Source organism: Athene cunicularia (assembly GCF_003259725.1).
Source record: "Athene cunicularia isolate RWA chromosome 1 unlocalized genomic scaffold, athCun1 chr1_part1, whole genome shotgun sequence".
In the NCBI taxonomy this organism is placed as follows: Eukaryota; Metazoa; Chordata; class Aves; order Strigiformes; family Strigidae; genus Athene; species Athene cunicularia.
The window spans coordinates 116420304-116441439 of NW_020799091.1; the positions used below are offsets into that span (position 1 = coordinate 116420304).

A 21136-nucleotide genomic window follows, 5' to 3' on the forward strand; every position below is an offset into this window, starting at 1 on the left:
TTTTGATAACATGAAATAAGCACCTCATCCGCCACCGCTACTCATGCATGCACAATTCTTCCCATTTAATTCAGCAAGACTAATTATCTGAATTACTGACATTAGCTTGAAGCTATGGCTTTGCAGACTGAGGCTCTGGCTTTCAGAACCACTTCTTTACAGGAATTGTACAACAGAACTGTCAAATTGCATCCCCTGGCTTTGTCTGACGTTTTGGTTGCAAAGCTGGTCTTATGCAAGACTGTCCTCATGACAACAGACTTCAGGCAGTGGTTATTCTAGTTTTATGGCTCTGACAATCATAAAATGGCTCATAAAGGTTGGGTAGTTACCTCACCAGCTGATAGCAGCTGAGGTAAGATGCACTCCGTTTTAACTTCCACCTCATTGATGGACTTTGTGATCCACGCTCCAGGGATGCCTGTTGTCCATTTGCAAATCAGCTGCTGAACTAACTCTCATTTTTGTTTAAGTTACCATGCAGGCATGAAAACTGCAGCTAATTCTCAAGCAGATCCCAAACCCCTGCCTTGGCAGCAATAACATCAATTAGAGAGGCAGGGCTGAAACCAGCAGCACTTCAGGAACTGATGCCCGTGTGGATTGAGTATTGCTGCCTGTGGAGCGGAAATATCTCTGGGACCAGCAAGGTGCACAGCTGGAGGAAGCGGTCCTTTGATTTTTACTTTATATCCATTTAAAATAAAAGGCAATGTTTATCCTTACAGTCCTTTTTTTGCTATAAATTGAAGAGTTTCAGTAACAACTCTGTTATGCCTGCATCGTTACTGAGCGAAATACTGGAATGTTTAGGATCGGGAGCACTCACTTATCCCACGTCAAGCAGCACAGGGAAGAGGGACAGAAGGGGACAGGCCAGGACTGTGTTTAACTAGTGAGGTCTTTTAGGCTATACATCAGTTGTCACCCCCTATCTTTGAATGAACTGTTCATAATTAAGTAGTGTGACTGAAGATATGAAATTCTACGTGGCAAATACTGAACCTGCACCTCATTTATCTCTTTCAAGCGTTTAATGAATTTTCAGCTTCAGCTAATGAATAGGGGCAATTTCAGGACCATTGTTCTATGCAGGGAAATTAATAAGAGCCTAAGGAGAGCTTCATACCTAGAAGCATGGTAGAGATTGCCAAAATGCCAAAATCTGCATTTCTTTTTGTAAGATCCAATATTACCTTTGAATTCATTCCAGTCAGTATACAGTCCATATTCACAAAGAACCCTAAAGGCACAACACACAGAACCTCCTCTTTGGGTGAGCAAATACTGCCTCCATCCACCTAGCCTACCCTTAAGGTTACCATATATTTTGGTTTCCCCAACAGGTCCTCTTTGTCCATGCAGAAATTTTGAACAGGGTTGAAAGCTTTTAATTGCTAGCAGTATATTAATACCACATAAAAGAATCAGATATAAATGAAATAAGATATATATTAATGGATACAAATATGGAAACTTTTAGACTCAAGAACTTGGCATAAGGAGCATTTTATCATTACCACTTTTATTAGAAAATGACCTGTGAATAAGTGTTTCCACCTCTCCTACTTCCATGGAGTAAGAAAAAGCAAACCACAGTGGTAGCTGTGGCTTCAGTTGATTTTGGTATTCCAGACCAAGAAAATAAGTTTAAATGCAGAAAGCATACACATGATATGGATGTATACTATAATATCTACTAATTTGACTCCAGTACTTGAAAAAAATGGAAAGGCACTTGAAGTGCAGAAGTACACTCCTCCAAACCTGAAGCAAATGTACTCTGTTTCTCTTACCCTCCCAAAGTGACTGATTTCCATTTCTTAACTGCCTCTCAGAAATGCAGCTAAAATAAAATAGTGAGAAAGAAAAATGTGGGTTTTAGTCATAGAAGCAGGAATGTACATTTAAAAACAAATATTTAGTCAAAAAAAGGAGTTTTACCTGAAAACACAGGGTTTTTTAACCTTAATCTGCTTGCCTTTGTCTTCAACTTCTTATTCAGTTTACCATGACTTACATCTCACTTCTACTCATGAATATAAAATATTCTATATTGAGATAATTAGCATGTTAATTTTGGTTTTAGACAGTGGGATGAGATAAAGTCATCAGATACATAATGGCAAATACATAACATGCCATATCCTAACATAAGCCAGACACAAGATGTGTAGGATTTAATAGCTCATCCTTGTCTGTTGCTGGAGGTGAGTCCCAGACTGCTGTAGCATGTCCATGTAAGATCTCATGTTGTCACTAGAAAAGATGGAATAAATTGCTTTTAGGAAAATTTTGCAAACTTAACTTAAAGATCCTGTTGGCAGCTCTGGTCAGACTTGCAAGCTTTTGCAAATGTTTTCTTCTGGAAGTACGGCCCCTGAACCAGATCCCTGCATATGTTATATAGGCTTGCTTTTCTTGGCCATCTCAGAAATATCACTAATCATGAACAGTAAGGTTGAAATTCATTGTTTCACTTTATCCATAACAGTTTTTGTAACTTCTATCTTGATGTCTTTTCTACTGCCTTCATAAAAACTCTGGATGTTAATTTCTGTCATATTAATATTGGGAAGTTTATTTCAGTCTAGGAGTTAACCAGCCACGCTCTGAAATCATAAACGTGCTTCAGTGGGAGTGCCTATAAAAGTGTTTCTGTAAACTAGCTTTAATCCTGTCATACGACATAAGGATTATCATTCTGGAGGCATAACTCATCTTGCAGTATGCCTGGCAGCTGTCAGGATCACAGTCTTCAGACATGTGTATTGGACAGCTAATAATTAGATGCAATTAGGCATTTTCTATCTGAATAATTTTTCTGATGGAAAAGACAGGGTGGGCTTTTTCCAGATAATTGAGTAAATTGTCTTCAGGTAACTTCATATTTGTCATAGGGCAGAAGTGATGGCTGCTGGCCAAGAAAGCTGTTGCACATATCAGCATTAGAAACTGTGAGAGAATATCTTGGTCCCTTCTTCCAGTTGCCCTAGGGCACTGGCTAAAGGCTTGGCAGGAGGGTGGGGAAATCATGAGTTTTAGTTATTCTCTTCTACTTTGCTTCTGTTCAGAGTGTGTGAAACTGGCATCACCTTTCAGATGGAACAGTCCTAGATGTCTCAATCCAAGATTCTCCAAACCAAACTCTTATCTTATAAAAAAGTGCTTTTCAAAACCTGCATTTCAAAATTAAATTTTGTGCTCGCTTTCAAGAAGAAAGCTACTCTTAAGTCAATAAAATTCAAAGCATGTTCAATTCAAAGTATATTATGAGAAGAAGTATACCCATTTTCCTATTGGTAGTTACAGTAGACTGATCAGATTGCTATGTCTTAGTAACTATTTTAAGCACTGAAACTTGAAGTTGTATGAGTTTAGTTCTACCCACTCCTGTCCATTCCAAAGGACTGAAGTATCTTCATATGAAAAGTGTTTCGCAGGAATAGTGTGTGTTCTGCATTGTGCTTGTCAAACTGAATAATTTAGTGATTGTTTCCTAAATTTGACAAAATGATGTCCCAAAAACATGTACATTTTATCACAGTCCTAAACAATTTCTCTATGACAATTTGAGACACTTCATTTCACATACTTGTGTGCTGATCTATAAATACTGGTTTTACCAACTGCTATGCCTCATTCTCTGTTTTGTTCTACTGAGGTTTTATTCTACACTGAATACAGTTTTGTTACTGAAATAGATGGTGTTTTTTTTATCTTTTATTTTTCTCCTCAGGAATTGCTTTCTGTCTGCTTTTGAAATCAAATATGTAGTATATATTGCTGCAGTTTAGATTCTGTGGACTTTTAAAAATATATATATATTCCTTAAGCTTTTATTGAATTCTTTCAAAGCATGCTTTAAAAAGAACTTGCCACAACAAAATCACCACATTTAAGTAACTATAAAACTTGGGCAGGCAAAAAAAGAAATAAATCAAGATGTCTCTTTATAATTGGGTTTGTTAATGTGTCGAGTTATGTCACTAGGACCCAATTGCCAGCACTCTTATATTGGTCAGTTTTACTTAAGTACCTGCATGCATACTAAGTCTATGAAATGAGAAACCCCATCATACCTGGCAACTGAAGATTCAAAAGCAAAAGAACCCAAGTCCATGTAGTATTGTGCAGTGCTTCTCAAAGCTGTCCATGATTCACTAACCTGAAGTAGACCAATACAGAAAAGAATATTCTGAGCTTTAATACTGAATAAATACAATGTGTGACTATTGAGCAACCTTGCCTGCATTGATAAATAGGACAGATTTCTTCCCTTGCCCCAATTACTGAAATTACTGTTATGTGTTAATCCCAGACCTGTACTTTCTTTTTTTCAGTAGATGCTTCAAGGTGATGGAAGAAAATACCTGTTCAGCCACGGTGTATCCCCACGCATTCTGGCTGCTGCTTGGGTCCCAGTAGTTCTGAGAATACGGTATCTGTCGTTTAAGTCGTATAAATTGATTTGCTGATTCTTCTGTCAGAAAAGGTGCTCCAATGACACCTGAAATGGAAGCTGACAAATATTTGTAATAGTAGAATAATAATTTAGAATGCGCACTTCAGAAAACATATTTATACCAAAGGAGCATGTCTTTGGATCTGTAGATTATTTAACAGAAATCAAAGATGGTCCTTCCTCAGATCGTCAGAAAGACTTTTTTTGTAAGCCTGAAGTTATGAAGTAATGAAACACCTGCTATAAATCATTATTTTGCTGTTGGATCCAAAATAAACAAAGTTACAATCAAATTAAAGCACTAAATATTTTTAATACAAGATTTTGTGACTGAAAAGAACCTTAGACTGGAATTGTACAGGTCTCAGGTGTGTTGAGGAGCCTAAAGGGTTTTTTTTTAAAAAAGTGTAAACCTACCTATGAAGTTAACTCTGCCTTCTAAACTTCCAGGTTTAGATGTAGTAGCAGCACAGAAATTGCATGCATGGCAATTATTCTATGAGCAAGATATTGCACTTCTAATCTTATTACATTGCTTTAGACAGCTTTTGAGGTCATCCCAGATGCAAAAGTACTTCTTGCAGATCTCTTGAAATAACCATTCTGCTCAAGAAAAAGGACTGAATTCTTCATTAATTTTGTATGAAAGACCCTGACGTAGGAAAAGTCTTTTCTTTTTAGTCTCTAGTGTTTGAGACATAAACTTATTTGGGGCTAAACTGGTCTGAAACAGCCTGTCAGTTCAAATCATACAATTTTTAATGAACCACTGATTAAATTGAAACTCAGATATATAAGCCAAGCTAAGGCCAGTGTCTTTAAACAACTGTGCTCCAATTCAGTGAAGTGGGTTTAAATGGACACTTGAGTGTGACCTGCACATATCTGGTATAGATGGGCCAAGAACTTGAACCCTTGTCTATTGTGTCTTACATTGGGAGCTTAGCAGGGCAAGCTGTTGCCTCACTGACAGATCTCCAATGCCCTTGTTCCTGAATTTCTCGGGGGAGAAATCTAACTGAGGATGTCAAATATTTGCTTTCATGCACAAAGTTCAGGTGAATCTAGTTCACTTGCTATTATGGCTAGCTTTGCTGATCATCCTCAATATGGCAGCTCTGAAGTTTTTTAACAGAAAATGTACAGAGTGTATATAGGTAGAAGATAAGTGAGTTAGAGTATTTGCTACTCCTTTTCACTTGGTTTCTTCTCAAAGCCAAACAGTGCTTGAAAAGAAGGTGAGAAAATGCCTGATTATACAGTAACAAAAAAAAAAAAAGCAAGTAGTATTTTAGAAAAATTACCTTGCAAGCAAGTCCAAGTAATTCAGTTCTACTTTGGTTTCTTCAGATGCCAAGTTACTATAACCAGAAACTGGAGGCAGAAATTTTGGGGTAGGGAGTTTTCAAGGAATACCATCTTTAAAAATGTTAACAACTCAATGGAAAAACCTAAGTTCAGACATTTGGTGTGAAGACTTGTTGTGCGAACTGCTCTCTCCCTTAGGGAACCGAGGAATAGCTATTTCTGTACTTCAGAAAACAAGTAAGATTTTTGGCTTGGGGAGAAAAAAAAAAAAACAAACAATTCTTGCATTTGTCTATTAAGGCGCCACACTTCTGTTCCAGAGCTGCAAAAGATAAAACTAAGCTCATACCAAATTTCACCATTCCTCTGGCAATTTACTATTTTCCAGTAGGGGAAAAAAAAAAAAAATCTATAAGCTGTTACCTTCTCTTCAGTGAATTTGGGGGTTTTTTGGTATTAAATATTTTGTAAGCTCATGATTACATTTCTGGACTGAGATAACTGGGATCAGAAATTGGCTCACTAACAGCCTTCACTTTTCTTTATATGTATATATAGTTAGTAAGGGCCATTAAACATTAAATTTTATCAGCAGTATGTGCTTTGGCCTTCCAGCTTCATGGTAAGCTAGAAAAAGAAAGATCATTATGCAGCTCTGCTTTTTGTGTTTATTTTCCCCATTGCCCACATCTTCAAAAAAAAGAGCTTGCTGTTCTTCTGGTGGGACAGTGAGGTGGTGTCTTGGCTACTGTGGTGCAGAGTTCTGCATCTTAAGGGTATTAACTTTCAATTTTTAATATACAGTCTGTTCTGGCTGCACCTGTATCCAGTGAGCAATGCCATCCCTAATCATACTGAATATTCACTTTGATTAAAATGTACTTGCCTGCACCAAGGGGAGGCAGAGGTGTCAGCTCTGCTCTTGGCTTCTTTTGTCACTGTTGACACCTGGTTCTTGTTCTTTTCTAGCTACTATCTCAAATCGTTCCACCCCTCACCTTTAGCACTTAGGAGCCATCTCTGTAGGGCTTTTCTCTAGCTGCTGGGGCACTCCAAAGATGCATAAGTACCAGAAGAAAATCAGGTAAGTGCCTTTCTATTGAAACTAATCCTTCAGGTTTAGCTCATTCTCTCTTCATATCACTGTAAGGACCGTTATATGTCTCTGAATGGGGCAAACTTCACCTCCAGAAGAAGTCCAGTGAGACCATTTCTAGTGAAACCAGAAATAGTCCTGTTGGTCTTCCACTGGGACTACACAGACAAGCCAGAGGTTGCGTGTCTGCTTGTGCTCTGGCAGAGCTCAGAGAAAGCAAGGTCTTAAAGCTCTAATGTACACCTGGGGGCATCAGGACAGATGCCTCCATCTGAGTAGCCCCTATGAAGTGTATAGTCTTCAGCAAATAACCCTCATTTTACCACAATTTAAGTTTTTCAGACTGGGTGTAATTTTTCCCACCTTTTGAATGGCTTATTAAAAGATTCTGGAAGAGTTTGTTGCTCAGGTAGGTGTTTTATAAACACAGACTATTCCTGAAGGACTGCAGCTCTCCATTTTGCAGAAGACTAGCACAGTAACCAGGAGAACAGAGTTTCAGAGCAACCTGGGCATGAGACTAGAGGAAGTTAAGAGCAGGTGGGTCGTGTTAATGGTAGGGCTTACAATGCATAAAGTTGAGCTGAAAAAGGTGAAGAATTGCAAATTGTGGTGAAACAAAGTTAACTCACTCTGAAGAGCAGAGCAATCAGACCTATTGTTCGTTGATGTTTTTATTCAATGCTGGTTTTCCTCCTTTCTCCTAGATAAATATGTTATTTGAAAAGCACATTTAGGGTTTAATGGCCCAAAGGAAAAATAGGAGGAATGTGTGTGGGGAGTGAGCTATTGCAGGGGCTGTATCAGCTGTTACCAGTTAAGAGTGTTTCCTTTCATAATGTCTTGAAGATTCGCTTAATGTTCTCACATGAAAAGTAAATTATAGAAAAAATTGGCTGGTTTTAGCAAGCAGATGCTTAGCTCCTGTAATTATTGCCTTCAGGTAGTTTTGTCTATCCTGTACACCTAAATAGATTGTCCAGAGGGAAAGCTATTAGTAATCCTTACTGCTGTGGTGCCTTCTGAGCATCTCATTTTGGATTAATGTAAACTGGTATAAGACTAAACTTGAGAGAGAGGAGACAGTGGCAGAACCTTGTCATCTTTGCCAAAATAGTAAATGTGTACCTAATCCAGCACTGACTATAAAAACCAAAACAAAACCAAACCACCTGATTATGAAAAAGACGTATCAAATAGCTTGAAATGTCAAGGTAATAATCAAAAAAATAATACAGTATACCAAGGAAACTGCACTTAAAATATAAAGTCAACCTGCATAGATTTTTGAATTATTGTGCCTTAACATCTCTTCATACTAGACTCAAATGTAAGCTTAACTCTATTGTGCAAGGATAGATTTCTAGAAAACAAGATATTTAGCTGGGTGAAACTGCAAAGTCTTCCCAGGAAGACATCTTTTTCTATCAGCTGAATGTGCAGTTATCCACTTCATCACACAATCAAAAAGGTGAGTATGGGATTAAATTTTGACACCTTTGCCTGCTAAGGCACCCATTTAATTGATATGCTTTTTCCTCTTAAAAAACTAAGCAGTACGAGCCATTATGTGCTTAGTAGTCTTTGGGGAAAGCAGGCAAGCCTCCATTTGCATGTCTAATACTAGAGTTAAATGATAAACAGAGAAAACTTTAAACTTTAGGATATGCTTACACACACACACACACATACATACACATACACACACACACACACACACACGCGCGCGGGAACCCAGGGAGCCTTTTTTAATCTAAATCAACAGTATTGTGTAAGTGGTGAGGAGCAATCTTGAGCCTTGAGACCAAAATTTATACCTGGTGTGCATATGCCACAGGGAAAAGTGGTTTATGTTTAATTTGCTGTGATATTTACCAAAAAAAAAAAATGACAATTACTTAGCAACACTTCAGTCACTCTCTGTGCACATTGTCATATAAACTGGAGCTATTTGTTTCTCTCCCTAATTTCTGAAGACTTGCAAGTTTCTGACAACCTGAAAACCTATTGCTGAAATTATTTATATCAATGGAATTTAAATGTCAGAAGTTAGTGATTGCTCTGACTCCTTTCCTTTTAGTCTAAAAACTCATCTTATTATCAGCTTTGCTGATTGTCTGGTCAAAATGTCAGCTCACAGGGGTAAGACTGTCAGTCGTATCAGCACTTTAGGACAGAGCTTGGACAGAGGCTAAACTTGGACAGAGCTAAACTTCAACCTTGCACACTTTAACCTTGCTGAGGTGGCTGGTGCTGACGTGTTGGGAACTTTGAAAAAGTAAATCATATCCTGCAGCTCAGATGTGTTTCTTAACGTTAGAAATGAGCCAGAATGACCACACACCCCCTCCATGCTTCAGCTGACTTTCTAAATATAACAAATTCACAAAGACCCCAGGATTCAGTCTGAGGATTCGGAATAGCACAGGGCAACAGTGCAAGTGCTGAAAGAATAGTGTGGGGTTTGCTTTTCACTAAAGTATTTCTCTAGGTTATGTGGTACTACATGGAAATCAAGATGTGGTTATCTGTCAGTAATTTGCGTATGTGGGTGTCTTGCAGCAAGGACAGACTTTTGGGTTCTGCAGGCCACCTCTGAGCCATGTGTCACCTTTTCTTATTTGAAAACTACAATTACATTAAAGTCAAATATCTGCGTATTGCTTTTTCAGATGGTGAAAAAGAAATGTGCATATGCATATTGGCTATGTATCCCAAAGTGGTTGGATGGTAACAAGCCTTAAAATAAAATTGAATCAGATTTGCTAATACCTGTTGACAGCAAAACTTAAAAGTCTCTGATTGTTAAGTGCTACAACACCGTTCATATCCAGTCAGAAATTTAGGTTTATTTTTAAAGCTTAAAGTACAGTAGTCTCTATTCTTTGACAATTCTCAATTTCACAGCACAGGACATGAGCTCCTGGTTCAGAGGTGAGAGCTCAGTCATCAGCAATTGTTAGAGCTACAGCATCAGCCTCATTTGCTCATCAGCAAAGGCAGACAGTTTACAGACACTTAATGCAGAATTAGCTATTGAATATATTGTTGGTGTGACGCCAGGGGTCAGGAAAATTGTCAGGTGTGGGTAAATAGCAAGGCAATTTGGCAAAAATCCTAGATAATCCTAGGGAATTAACTCCTTCCGCTGCAGCAAAGTATTAAAAGAAAGCATTGGTCCATTGGTCCTGCTCAGTGGGTCCTGGTGAAGTTTCCTTCCGAAATCCATAGTGGCCATCACTTTAACCTTGAGTGAATGGGCAAGATGCCCCAATCAGACACCTGAGAGATTTCAGTAATGATCCCAGTGCCAGGATATCACACTCTTGCACACCATCCCTTGCTGCTGCATTTTGCAGAGGTTAAAGAAAAGGGTCAGCAAAGAGCCCAGAAAGCCTTTTCCCAGAGATGTGGCGATGGTTTATTATGAGGAGTGATATATAGTAGCTGATTTGAGGGTGTGATGAAGGGTCGGGCTCTCATGAGTGAGTCTTACAGCCTGTTTTAATTCACCACCACTTTGATCATTGATGAAAGAATTCGCAATTAATGAAAAACTGAACTGTTTGTGATCAGTTAAGACTTCTTCAAAAATCAGTAACAAATAGTTTTTCCTGCTGTTTGAAGAAAGGAACCTGGGAAAGAAGGCAAACAAGGCTGTTAAAAAAAAAGAGAGACATAAAGGAGAAGAAAGCACAGATAATTTTTCCAAAAGGAGGGCCAGCAAGCTGCTGTGCTCCCAGTTTGGCTCCAGGTGACACTGCTTGTGTCATGATGGCCTTCAATGGAAAGGAGGTGAGGTTGGGGAAGACAGACAAGTACCCAGGAATAGTCCAAGCTCAGGTGTACAGCGGATCAGGAAGTCTAAATAAGGGGAAAGGAAGGTTTCTAGGTGAGCTCTAAGTTGCAGAACAGAGAAAGACCCTTTCTATCTCCTTCCCTCCCTGCAGAGCCTCACTGCAGCCAAAACTTAGGGTCATATGATAAGGAAAATAATTTGGCCCATAAAAGAGAGAATACCTGACTATGGTCCCAATTCAAAACCCACCTTTTTTATTAATTCATGATTAAGCATTGGCTAATTCTGTCTGCTTCATTTTGCTTTAGCTCTTCACATCATGTATTTGCTGCCTGTGTGTTGGATCACTCGGATCTAAGAAATGTTTTTAAAGCATGCATGTGGATGGAGCATCTTTTCTGTGATGTGGGCAATCACCTGAGAAGTCAACAGTTACTTACTGCTGCCTGGTTTGTTCTAATTTAGTGAAGAATAAATTAATCTCACAGCATGTGCATTATTGATCATACCAGTCTGTGCAGCTTTGGGAAAAGCATTCTTTCAGCCTTGCTGATGCTGTAGCCCCACCCCATCAATTCTCACTATGGTCCAAGTTTTACAGGGTGAGTCTTGATTTTTAGGTGCCCTGGTTGCCAGGGTGCTGTGAAGGTTCAATGATCAGACAACCTCAGAGCTTTTAAAAAAAAAAAAAAAAATCAATCTCCTTAAACAATTCAAAGCAGACATCCCAGAAATCACTTGTGAAATAGATCATTTGAAGGATCTTTATGCATGTGAAATTGTTTCTTGCAGACAATAAATGCTGAGATCAGAATAATGTTTAGGGAGAATTCCAGAAAAACAGCATTAAGCTCTTTCTACAATTTTAACAGTTCAGGAAATCATCCTGTAGGAATCCCTTTAGGTCAAGAATGCATCCTCACTTCTCATACCTGATGGGCTGAGCAGTAAGAGGTCCAAAAGTAGTCACAAGGAGCAGAATAAAAAACTATTTCAGAAAATTTGCTATGCAGTCTTGTGCTCGCCCACTCTCCCATATGTCCCTGCTGCAGTGATTTCCAGTTAATTCTCTTCCATCAGTGTTTTGCTGGTGGTAACATGGGGGGAGTTTGCCAGCTATTTAACAAACCATGAGACAGAGTGCCAGGCACTTACCTGTAAACAGCAGAGCAGACACCAAAATTTGCAACATTTTCAGAGACATGGTAAATTATCCAGAAAGTGTTTCCTTTGTAAAGTGGAGGCAGTCATACAGTTTTATACTTTGTTATCTTTAGGTTTATAAATCATTTACCAGATACCTGTAAATCGTTGGTGCAGGCAGAGGGCAGGGTACAGTGCTTAGTTCAGATTTGTTCTATATGCCTCTGCATACTTTGCAAGCTGAGCCTCTAATGAGCCTTAATGGCTCATTATTGTGTGGATGTATTAACTTCTCCATAAGCTTTACAACACAAAATAGTGTATTGGGCTTGTTCTATGGCCCTGAACAGACAAGTGTCTATGAGAAAGTCTTTTGCATGATTGTTCTCCCCTCACTGTGGTAATGGGCATGAGCAGTTTATAGTCTGATGCGAATATGAATGGTGAGAAATGGTGTTTGAATCCACCTGTTCTCAGAGCAGTGCCTCAGATACATACAATATATTTTAGCTTGGGATGAGGAGAATAAATTTATAATAAAACTGACTGAGAAAGCACTAGGGCACATGAGGAGAGAGGGAGTTTTGTTCCTGCCCTGAACCAGGCACAGGTCACGGGGTCTTTCACTGCCTTCTGCTGGTGTCATGACTGTAGTTCATGCTCTCTTACCTTTTCCATCTCTCCAGTTAGGTTTTGTCTTTTTATATACAACTCACTGTCAGTAACAGTTGTCTTACTGCAGACCAGTTTATCTTCATAAGCTCACCTACACTGATGACAACAGACCACAGAAAAGCTAAGCTTTATCACCTGTTGACATAAATTAACATGCAGTTCACCAGCACAGGCACGTGCGTACCCATGCATCTTTACATCAAGGAATTAGACCTTGCTGATGTTACAGGTCAGGGACCAGACTCCATGCTGATGGGCAGTAGTACTTTGTTCTTTCATTCACAGTGACAACCATCCAGTCTAGACAGTGGATGGAGCAAAGGTTTGTTGGGAAACAAAAGGGCACTTAGTTATGTAATTACAGAGCCTTATAGTTTTTGTCATTACACATTAGTGAGCAGGAGAGGAGACTATGGAACAGCAGGTCTAACAGTGGAATCCTTAACCTTGCAGTAGGTTTCTTCACAACTTCAGTACTATTTTAGCACTGTTCTACAAAAAAAAAAAAAAAAAATCAACTCCACCTAGCAAATTATGCATGGAGGCAGGTGCTCTACACTCTGCTGCCATGTTAACAACAAATATTAATTTTCCAAACATACAGTCAGCTTCCCCCACCTCTGAGCCACTAAAATAAATGTTAGATATATTTCTGTGCACTAGCATAAAAGGTGTAAGGACTGGGACATTTGCCAATGGATGACACAGATGGCTGTGACAGACAAGCTCTCAAGAACTGTAGATCCCCCAGAAATAAGTTCCAGGAAAGCATCGTACAAGTTATCCTTTTATCTCACAGACTTTTCTGGGACATATTCTCTGGCCTCTTCCACACTTCTTTCTTACATAGATCTGCTTTTCTAATGTAGTTTCTCTCCCATGGGTTTTTCTTCCTGGTTCCTAGTATAATGTATGGAAGAACGTGTTGACATGTCATTTTATATTTATTGCAGTCATCTCTTCTTTAATGTGCAGTCTGCTCATAGAAAGAGTGATAGAGACATGGCCTAGGCCAGAAGAGACGATAGCAGCCAGCAAGACTTCACTGCTACCTGGGAGCAGATCACAGGGAGTCATGTTGGACTGACAACACAAACCCAAAACTCCTCCTATCTCATCTTAGGAAGCAAGAGAATGAGATGAAGAAGTTTTTCTTAGGAGCTGAAAAAATAATAAAACAGGTAGACAGAGGTCACAGATCCCAGCTGACCCTGAGTAGTCCAGGCTCCCAGAACCTAAAAACTCATCCTTGCTCTTGTAATTTCCAAATAAAACCTGTCACATGCTGGAGAGTATGATTTGTCTATAGACTTTACTGATGAAGCCTTGACTCTGTTATAGCGGGAAGTCCTCACTGAGAGGCACAGAAAGCCTTCTGGTGGGACTACAAAATGTGGTGGGGATATTGCAATGCTTGGACCTAGGCTCTGAGTTCAGAACACAAGGCTTACTCTGCTGAGGAGCAGGACATCGGTCAGCCAGCTTAGGTGATGATACAAGATCTGGGAAGAAGCTAAACTGCAGACAGCACGTCCCCTTGGACATATAGATCCATGACACTTGATCATTCTGCTTTCTTTGTTTCATCCCCTGTCCTGCCACCCTTTCCTCCCTGTCTGATTTTGGTCTTCCTTCTGGGCCCTGCTCTTTCTTGTCTAGCCTGTCCAATTCTGCCTTTTTTCGCTGAGATTTGTCTTCCCTTTTGTTGCATGCTTTGCAATTTCACATAAAATGATGCTATGCCTGTAAAACCCAGATTCTTTAGACTGAAGAATTTAAAAGTCTCATAAGTGTGGCTTCGCAGTGCAATTTCCTCCTCTCATATGTGTCCTGCTTCCTCTATCCACACAGGTGTGCAACTGTCAGGTTCACCCCCTCCCTGCCTCCTACAATGGTCCTGCCATCGCCCAGTCTCACCTCTGCTCAGAATAGCCAGTGTTCTTCCTCAAGCCCTGTAATGTATATTTAGTCTGGGGGTTGCATATGCCCAGCTGGCTCACATACAAAAACTTTTAGGACACAGATGTGATCCTGGCTGCTCTTTGAGGGCATTATATAGGCAATCTGGATATCACTAAAAACCCATGAAAAGCATGAATGTGTTCATTGAATGTAGAATTTTAGCTGTTAATCACTACCAGATATGCAGGCTGCAATATTCTGGAAGATTTATAACTTGGCCCAATGGCTCAAATTTTCATATGGAGGAATGAATCATCATATCATTTTCATATGATGCCCTCCCTCTCTTGTCAAATTTCTATTCCCTACTTTAAAGCAAGGAAAGCTTATTCAAAGGAGTTGTCATCAGAATACTCAGTGCAAGTTAAACTTCCACACATACATCCTTGTCTCATTTGCAGAAATAGCTGAGATAGTGCCTGAAATGCTTCCAAAAAATTTCAGCCTGAGGCAGACACCTGACATTTTTTTTTTTTTTAATAAAAAATAAGACCAAATGATAAAAGTTTAACTGAGTTACAGGTAAGTGAAAGTAGGATTATATGAAGGGACATTTCAGGCAATCTTCAGTGTTACCAGCTTTATCAATAAGGTGTAAGGTAGGCTTCAAAGAGCAGAACTCTGTTAGAGAAAGATCAGAACAATCTTCCTTTTACATTTCATAATCTTAGACAGTAATGTGTGTTCTTTCCTCACCAGTATCAATTTTTTTCTTTGTCTTGAAAACGGGTAAAAACCCAGAACTGTAGCTGATTATAGCTGAAAGAGTTTTAACAAGAAAAGGAAGAAAAGAGGTTGAGCTCATCTTAAAAACATCCTGGGGAAGACTGATCACTGGCTATACAGTGAGGCTTCTGTCTCCTTGAATAGTTTTTCAATGCATTTTTCACTAGTGAAATAGTTATAAAATGGCTAGATTTGTAATATATCATTTATATCACAATATAATATTTGTGATGGGGGAGCTGAATATCCTTAAGATTGATTGTTGATTCAAGTTCATTGAAATCAGCTAACATATAAAGTTATTGGGAGGAAGCAAACAGGTAGCAAATCATGTACATAGCCTGGGTTAAGGAACACAAAGGAAGATAAAGTTGAACAATTTGAGCTGGAAAATCCACATTATTTTTCTTCCTTGGCACCTGCTTTACACCTGCATGTGCGTCTCACAGCAGGAAGCTTAGTTCTTTTGGTCCACTTTTGCCATCTCAATATAATGCTAATCTCTCAGACTTTGTAAACTGCTATGTAACTGTTGAAAAATGTAATTTTCTAGTGTATTTAATAGCAAATTCCTCATTTGTACCAGCTTGTCTAACATTTACCAGTTCTGTTTGTCCGTGTCTAAGACATCTTTGACTACACCAGTGTTGAACTTTATTTTTTAAGTATCTGAAAAACACCTGTTGTGTTGCTGTGGTATATCTTTCTGCAGTAGAGATGAGACAAGTGCAAAGTAATATTTAAAGGAACATAAAACATATGCAAGATGTGAAAACCTTCTCAAAATAGAGGAAACATGCACAAAAAATCGCACATGAGGGACAATCTACTATCAGGACTCAAAACAGTATGTGTATGAGCAACATAAAGAGCCCACAAGTTTCTTTTACCTTGTCTTGTTACTATCTTTGGTATTGTCTGCCTGATTTAGTCTAGTGAAACTGAGCAAAGAGCCAGTGCAAAGGCAGACTTGAGTGGCCTGAGGCAGACCTTTTCCAGAAGCTATGCCTTAGGAGCACAGCATAGGCATGTCATACTGGGTGAGCTGGCTTTGACTGGGGTAGAGTTAATTTTCTTTGTAGTAGCTAGTCTGGGGCTATGTTTTGGATCTGTTTGGTAAACAGTGCTGATAACAGAGGGATGTTTTAGTTATTGTTGAGTGGTGCTTACATAGAGTCAAGGCCTTTTCTGCTTCTCACGCCGCCCCATCAGCAAGTGGGTTGCGGTTGGGCAAGAGGTTGGGAGGGGACACAGCCGGGACAGCTGATCCCGACTGACCAAAGGGATATCCCACACCACATGACATCATACTCAGCATGTAAAGCTGGGGGAAGACGAAGGAAGAGGGGGGAAATTTGGAGTGATAGTGTTTGTCTTCCCAAGTCACCATTACATGTGCTAGAGCCCTACTTTCCCAGAGATGGCTGAACACCTGCCTGCTGATGGGAAGTGGTGAATGAATTCCTTGTTTTGTTTTGCTTTGCTTGTGTGCAGAGCTTTTATTTTACATATTAAACCGCCTTTATCTTAATCCATGAGTTTTCTCACTTTTACTCTTCTGATTCTCTCCCCCATCCCACTGAGGGGGGCAAGTGGTGAGCAAATGGCTGGGTGGTGTTTAGCTGCCAGGTGGGCTTAAACCACAACACTGGGTTAAACTGGAAGCCTGATGTCCCATGCCTGACTGACCAGCAGCAGAGGCGTCTAGGTAGGGGGCTAAGAAAATGGCAACCATTGCTGTTCCTACCAGCATACCTTCTCTACAACCAGCATGTTGTGGCTAAGGACTTGAAGTCAGAGGCAGTAGCTTAGTGTTTAATGTTTCTTGATAGAGTCTCAGTGCCTTAATTTGTAACTAGTTTTAAAATCCATAGCTGAACTAGGTGCTATGTTGAACCCTGCACCTCACAATTATTTGGGTTAAATTTCTTCTGTTACTTTGGTATCATGGGGGCATCCTGGCTACATAATTCTGCATGCTGTTTCTTACCTGATGGAGAGGCAGGAAGGCTAAATCTGGGGCTGTTTGCAGTGTGGATGCTGCTGCAGTTCAATAGAAAAGACAATCCTTGGATGGAGTTTTGAGAAAGTACTGGAGGATTTTCGGTGCTTTGGGTCAGTCACTGATTCCAGTTACTGTTTTATATATTCTACCCTACTGCCTCCAAGTAGTGAAAATCTTGGAAGACACCTGCCATCAGCCTGGCACTGAGGGTGTGTATCCACATGTGGCGTAGGGGCAGCATTCTAGTTCCACCCACAGCAGGCAATGCAGGGGACGATGCCTCTCCGAAGTCTCAACCAATGCCCTAGGATGGTTAAGTCCATTCTGCTGATAATATTATATCAGCATAGTACTATAAAATTTTCCTCCTAATAGGAATTCATTATCCTCTGTTTTTCCAAGACTATGGTGTAAAGGCAGTTTGTATACATCTGCATGCAGTGGAATTGAGCTAAGACCTACAGGGAGGTATAATGTAAGCAAGTTAACAGGTCTTTTATTGGCCACTACTTCAAATGCCTAGCATGTTTTGAAGTAAGCCTATTGGCATATGGTGAGGTATTTAGCACAACAGGATTGTGCATTTTACACTTTTCTGGCTTGGAGGTGTGCTTTAGTTCAGTTTTTTATTCCAACCAGCTACAGCTTTTGATAAGCCCATGTCTGCCTGTGCCAAACAGCACCACCAGTCCCACCCTGCTGCTCTTGTGCTCAAACACTTTTGTTCTCTTCCCCTTTATGACTCCCAAGGGCACAACTAATTCTCTTTTCACAGGGGGAGAAGGTATGAATGCTTTCACTTGTCATGTTTGCCCAGAATCACGCTGTGTAAAACTCTCACCTTTCAACACATACTCCTCAGTTTGCCAGTTTCAGGAGTAGGTGCTGGAAGTGTCCCTCAGCTCAACCCTGAGAACACCCAAGCTACTGTCTACACCAGGGTCTGCTCCAGGGAAACTTCTTTAGGGCAAGAAGAACAGCTTGGAGCAGGGATGGTAGATGTCTCTTTAAGCTTCGGAATTTGTGAGTGACTTGGGACCAGGATCTGAGAGTGTCTGGTGGCATCCACTTCCCTTTGCTGGTCAGGGCACCTTGCCATGTACTGTGAGAGTTCAGTGTCTCTTGGGTACAATGGGTTGCCACCAGGGTGGGCACCTGTGCCCTGGTATTTGGGCAGCATGGCCATGTCTCAGGCAGAGTCACCATGCTGGTTTGCCCTCCTGACTGGGTTTCTGGTGTGTAAATAGTAGCCATCAGCTTTGTTCCTTCCATGCCCTCAGCCATTCTCATCAAGTCTTCTACAAGCATCACCCACAGGCTCAAATTTTGTAGTCCTTTTCTTAACATGTGGCAAGTGACCAGCCAACAAGTGACTGCCATTTCCCTCTTTTTTATTGGTACAAAGTTTAAGAAAGGATGCCAACAATTCAGGTAACTGGCCAAGAAAGTTGCATAATCATTGCTTTGAATGGTCATCTTGTTTGCAAATTCATGACTTAACTGTAATGTCTAAGAAATACATCTCTTGTTGCTGAGATTATGATAACTAAACTGCTAACATCCTTTGCAGGGCGTTTACTAGTGTGTACAGTGTTTTCCTACATTTTTAGCAACTTCATTATGCTTTACATTATGTCTGAATTTGTACCTGTTGAGTGTCTAATTTTCATGAGGTAATGTGTGTCTTTGATGCCCAGTGAAGTTAGAGGAGCTACAAGCATCTGAATTGTCTAGATTTTCATAATTTTTTTTAGCCATTGAGTTCAAGTACCGTCCAAGGGTGTAACTGAGTGGCCAGCTCAGTCAGCACCACTGATAACTGACACTGGCCTGTTCTCTGTTCACCTCAATGCAGCTGCCCCACTATAACAAGAAAATATGGTGGCATCTGATTGCACAAGCTAGAGCAATGTGAAAAGTCTCCAAGAGACTGGCAGTACTTTATCTTCTGAATGCTTACTTCCTATTCTGTAGAAGATTATGCAGCCTCAGTGCTTTTAAAAAAACTTCAGGTTTCTACTTTAAATCTCCTATGGTAGCATGACCTGCAGTTCTTGTGGTGGCAGCCAGAAATTGTCACAGCATTCCAGACAGGTTGCTGCTGTCTGATTTTGCTGCGGTGTAGATATTAGCTGACAGCTCTTGGAGCCATTCTAATCCATCACTCCTGATCCACAATAGAGCAACTGTGGCTCTCAGAGAAAAAAAAACACATACCATGTTCCTCTTGATGTACTATAAGGCCAAATCCAGAATCTTCCGTACGTTTTTCTTGCCTTCCTGCCAGAAGTGATGTAAGAACTGTGGTAGGTGCAACTTGATGCAATTTTAAGTGCTGAACTCAATTTTTTAAGTCCCCTCTCTTCTAGGAATTAGTATATATTGCTGACCCTGCACAGATCTGGGGCAATGTTTATGAAGTCAGGCTGATCTAGCCAGGGCAGGACCTGGCGATACTGTTCCCTCTAACATAAATCCTTGGAGGAAGGGTGCATGGATGCCATTTCTCAACTAAAACAATAAAGCTGTTGGGAGTGTCTTGTACTGTCACACCATTTTTATTTATTTCTAACTTCTATAAACAAACAAATATTTTAGCTTGTTATAAAGTCAATTTTTATTACTTCCTAAAAGCTGAATAACGTACAGCCAAAAGAATTGACTTTGATGTATAGGACTGAGCATCAAAGCGTAGTCTGCATTCTTATAGTCCTGTCATAAAACCAGGAAAATTAGTGTCCTGATGAGAAATATGAAAAATCCTATAACTAGAGCAATATGAGGAGCATTTTCAGTGTTGTCACAGACTGCAGTGGGAATTAACTGCTATTGGTGTGACTTATGCCACAGGTGTCTTTAACACAGTCAAGTTAAATCCTTGTTCTGTGAAGTCCGTCTGTTAATCTGGCTTCGATCCTCCTGTCACCTGCTGCTGCTGAATGTGGGATGAACTGATCCTTATGTGCACTTGGAAGATAAGGCCTGGTTTTAAATCTCATTATAGTGGTAAGACAGGGCTAGACCCACTAGGAATGGAGCTACGCAGGTATGAAACCCGGTTTGTTCTCTCTAATTACAAAAATAGATGTCTGCATAGCTCCAGCTCTTCATAGATCATTCCATCACACTATCACAAATGGGGGTTTTTTTTGTACTAGATTCAAAAAAATATATATTAGCCTTATAAGTTAGTAGAGAACAGCCCTGGTAATTGCATCACTATTTAAAATGTTGCATATGAATTTACAGAACACAATATAGATAAAAAGATTGTAACATAGTTTGAGGGGATTAGATGTCTTGGTTAGCATTTTGCTGTTTTGAAATTCTTAACAGAACCTTTGGCAATGATGTATTTGAATCACCAGACAAAGCTGCTTCTACTTGAGGATACTGCTCCTGATCATTAGCACAACACAGTTATTTGATTTATTACTGCTAATTACTTCTAATCCTTTAAAAGATTCAAATGTATTTATTTTACCTCTACTCATGACTTCCTTCTCAGAGTGACTGCAGAGATGTTCAATAATGTCTTGCAAATATTAGGTTTTTAAGAACGACATATTTTTCATTTCTGTGGACTGGAGTAACTGAGTGAGGAAGATATTCTCTGTCAGCTAGTTGGTAAAAGCTCTGACAAAATCAGCCATGCTGTACAGAAGTGGTACAGAAAATGGTAAATAACATGTGATCTGAATGTAGTAATGCATTTTGAATGTTTTGGGGCTTGGGATTTTTTTATTTTTAATTTTTCATTGTTTGCTAATAGGAGAAAAAGTATTGTATTGAGCTGAACCTACATGACTGCATTTCCTTTGCTATTGCAACAATGAGAGATATCTGGCGCTACTTCATCTCAAGAAAATACTGGAGACATTCACTATATCTCATAGCATACAGAGCTTGGAAAAGTAACTGCTGCAAATTAATAATGATTTCTCTGATTGCTTGAAA

At 39.7% G+C, this 21136-nt stretch overlaps 1 protein-coding gene across 1 annotated transcript; it reads right to left on the bottom strand.

Moving 5' to 3' along the window:
- Positions 1–2180: 2180 nt before the first annotated feature.
- On the bottom strand, positions 2181–11872 carry C1H3orf85 (chromosome 1 C3orf85 homolog). The gene is made up of 4 exons (XM_026846856.1): positions 11824–11872; positions 4374–4522; positions 4083–4168; positions 2181–2259 (listed from the first exon to the last, which is right to left on the bottom strand). The coding sequence occupies exons 1-4, from the start codon at positions 11870–11872 to the stop codon at positions 2181–2183; spliced, it is 363 nt and encodes a 120-aa protein (XP_026702657.1).
- Between the last annotated feature and the right edge of the window lie 9264 nt (positions 11873–21136).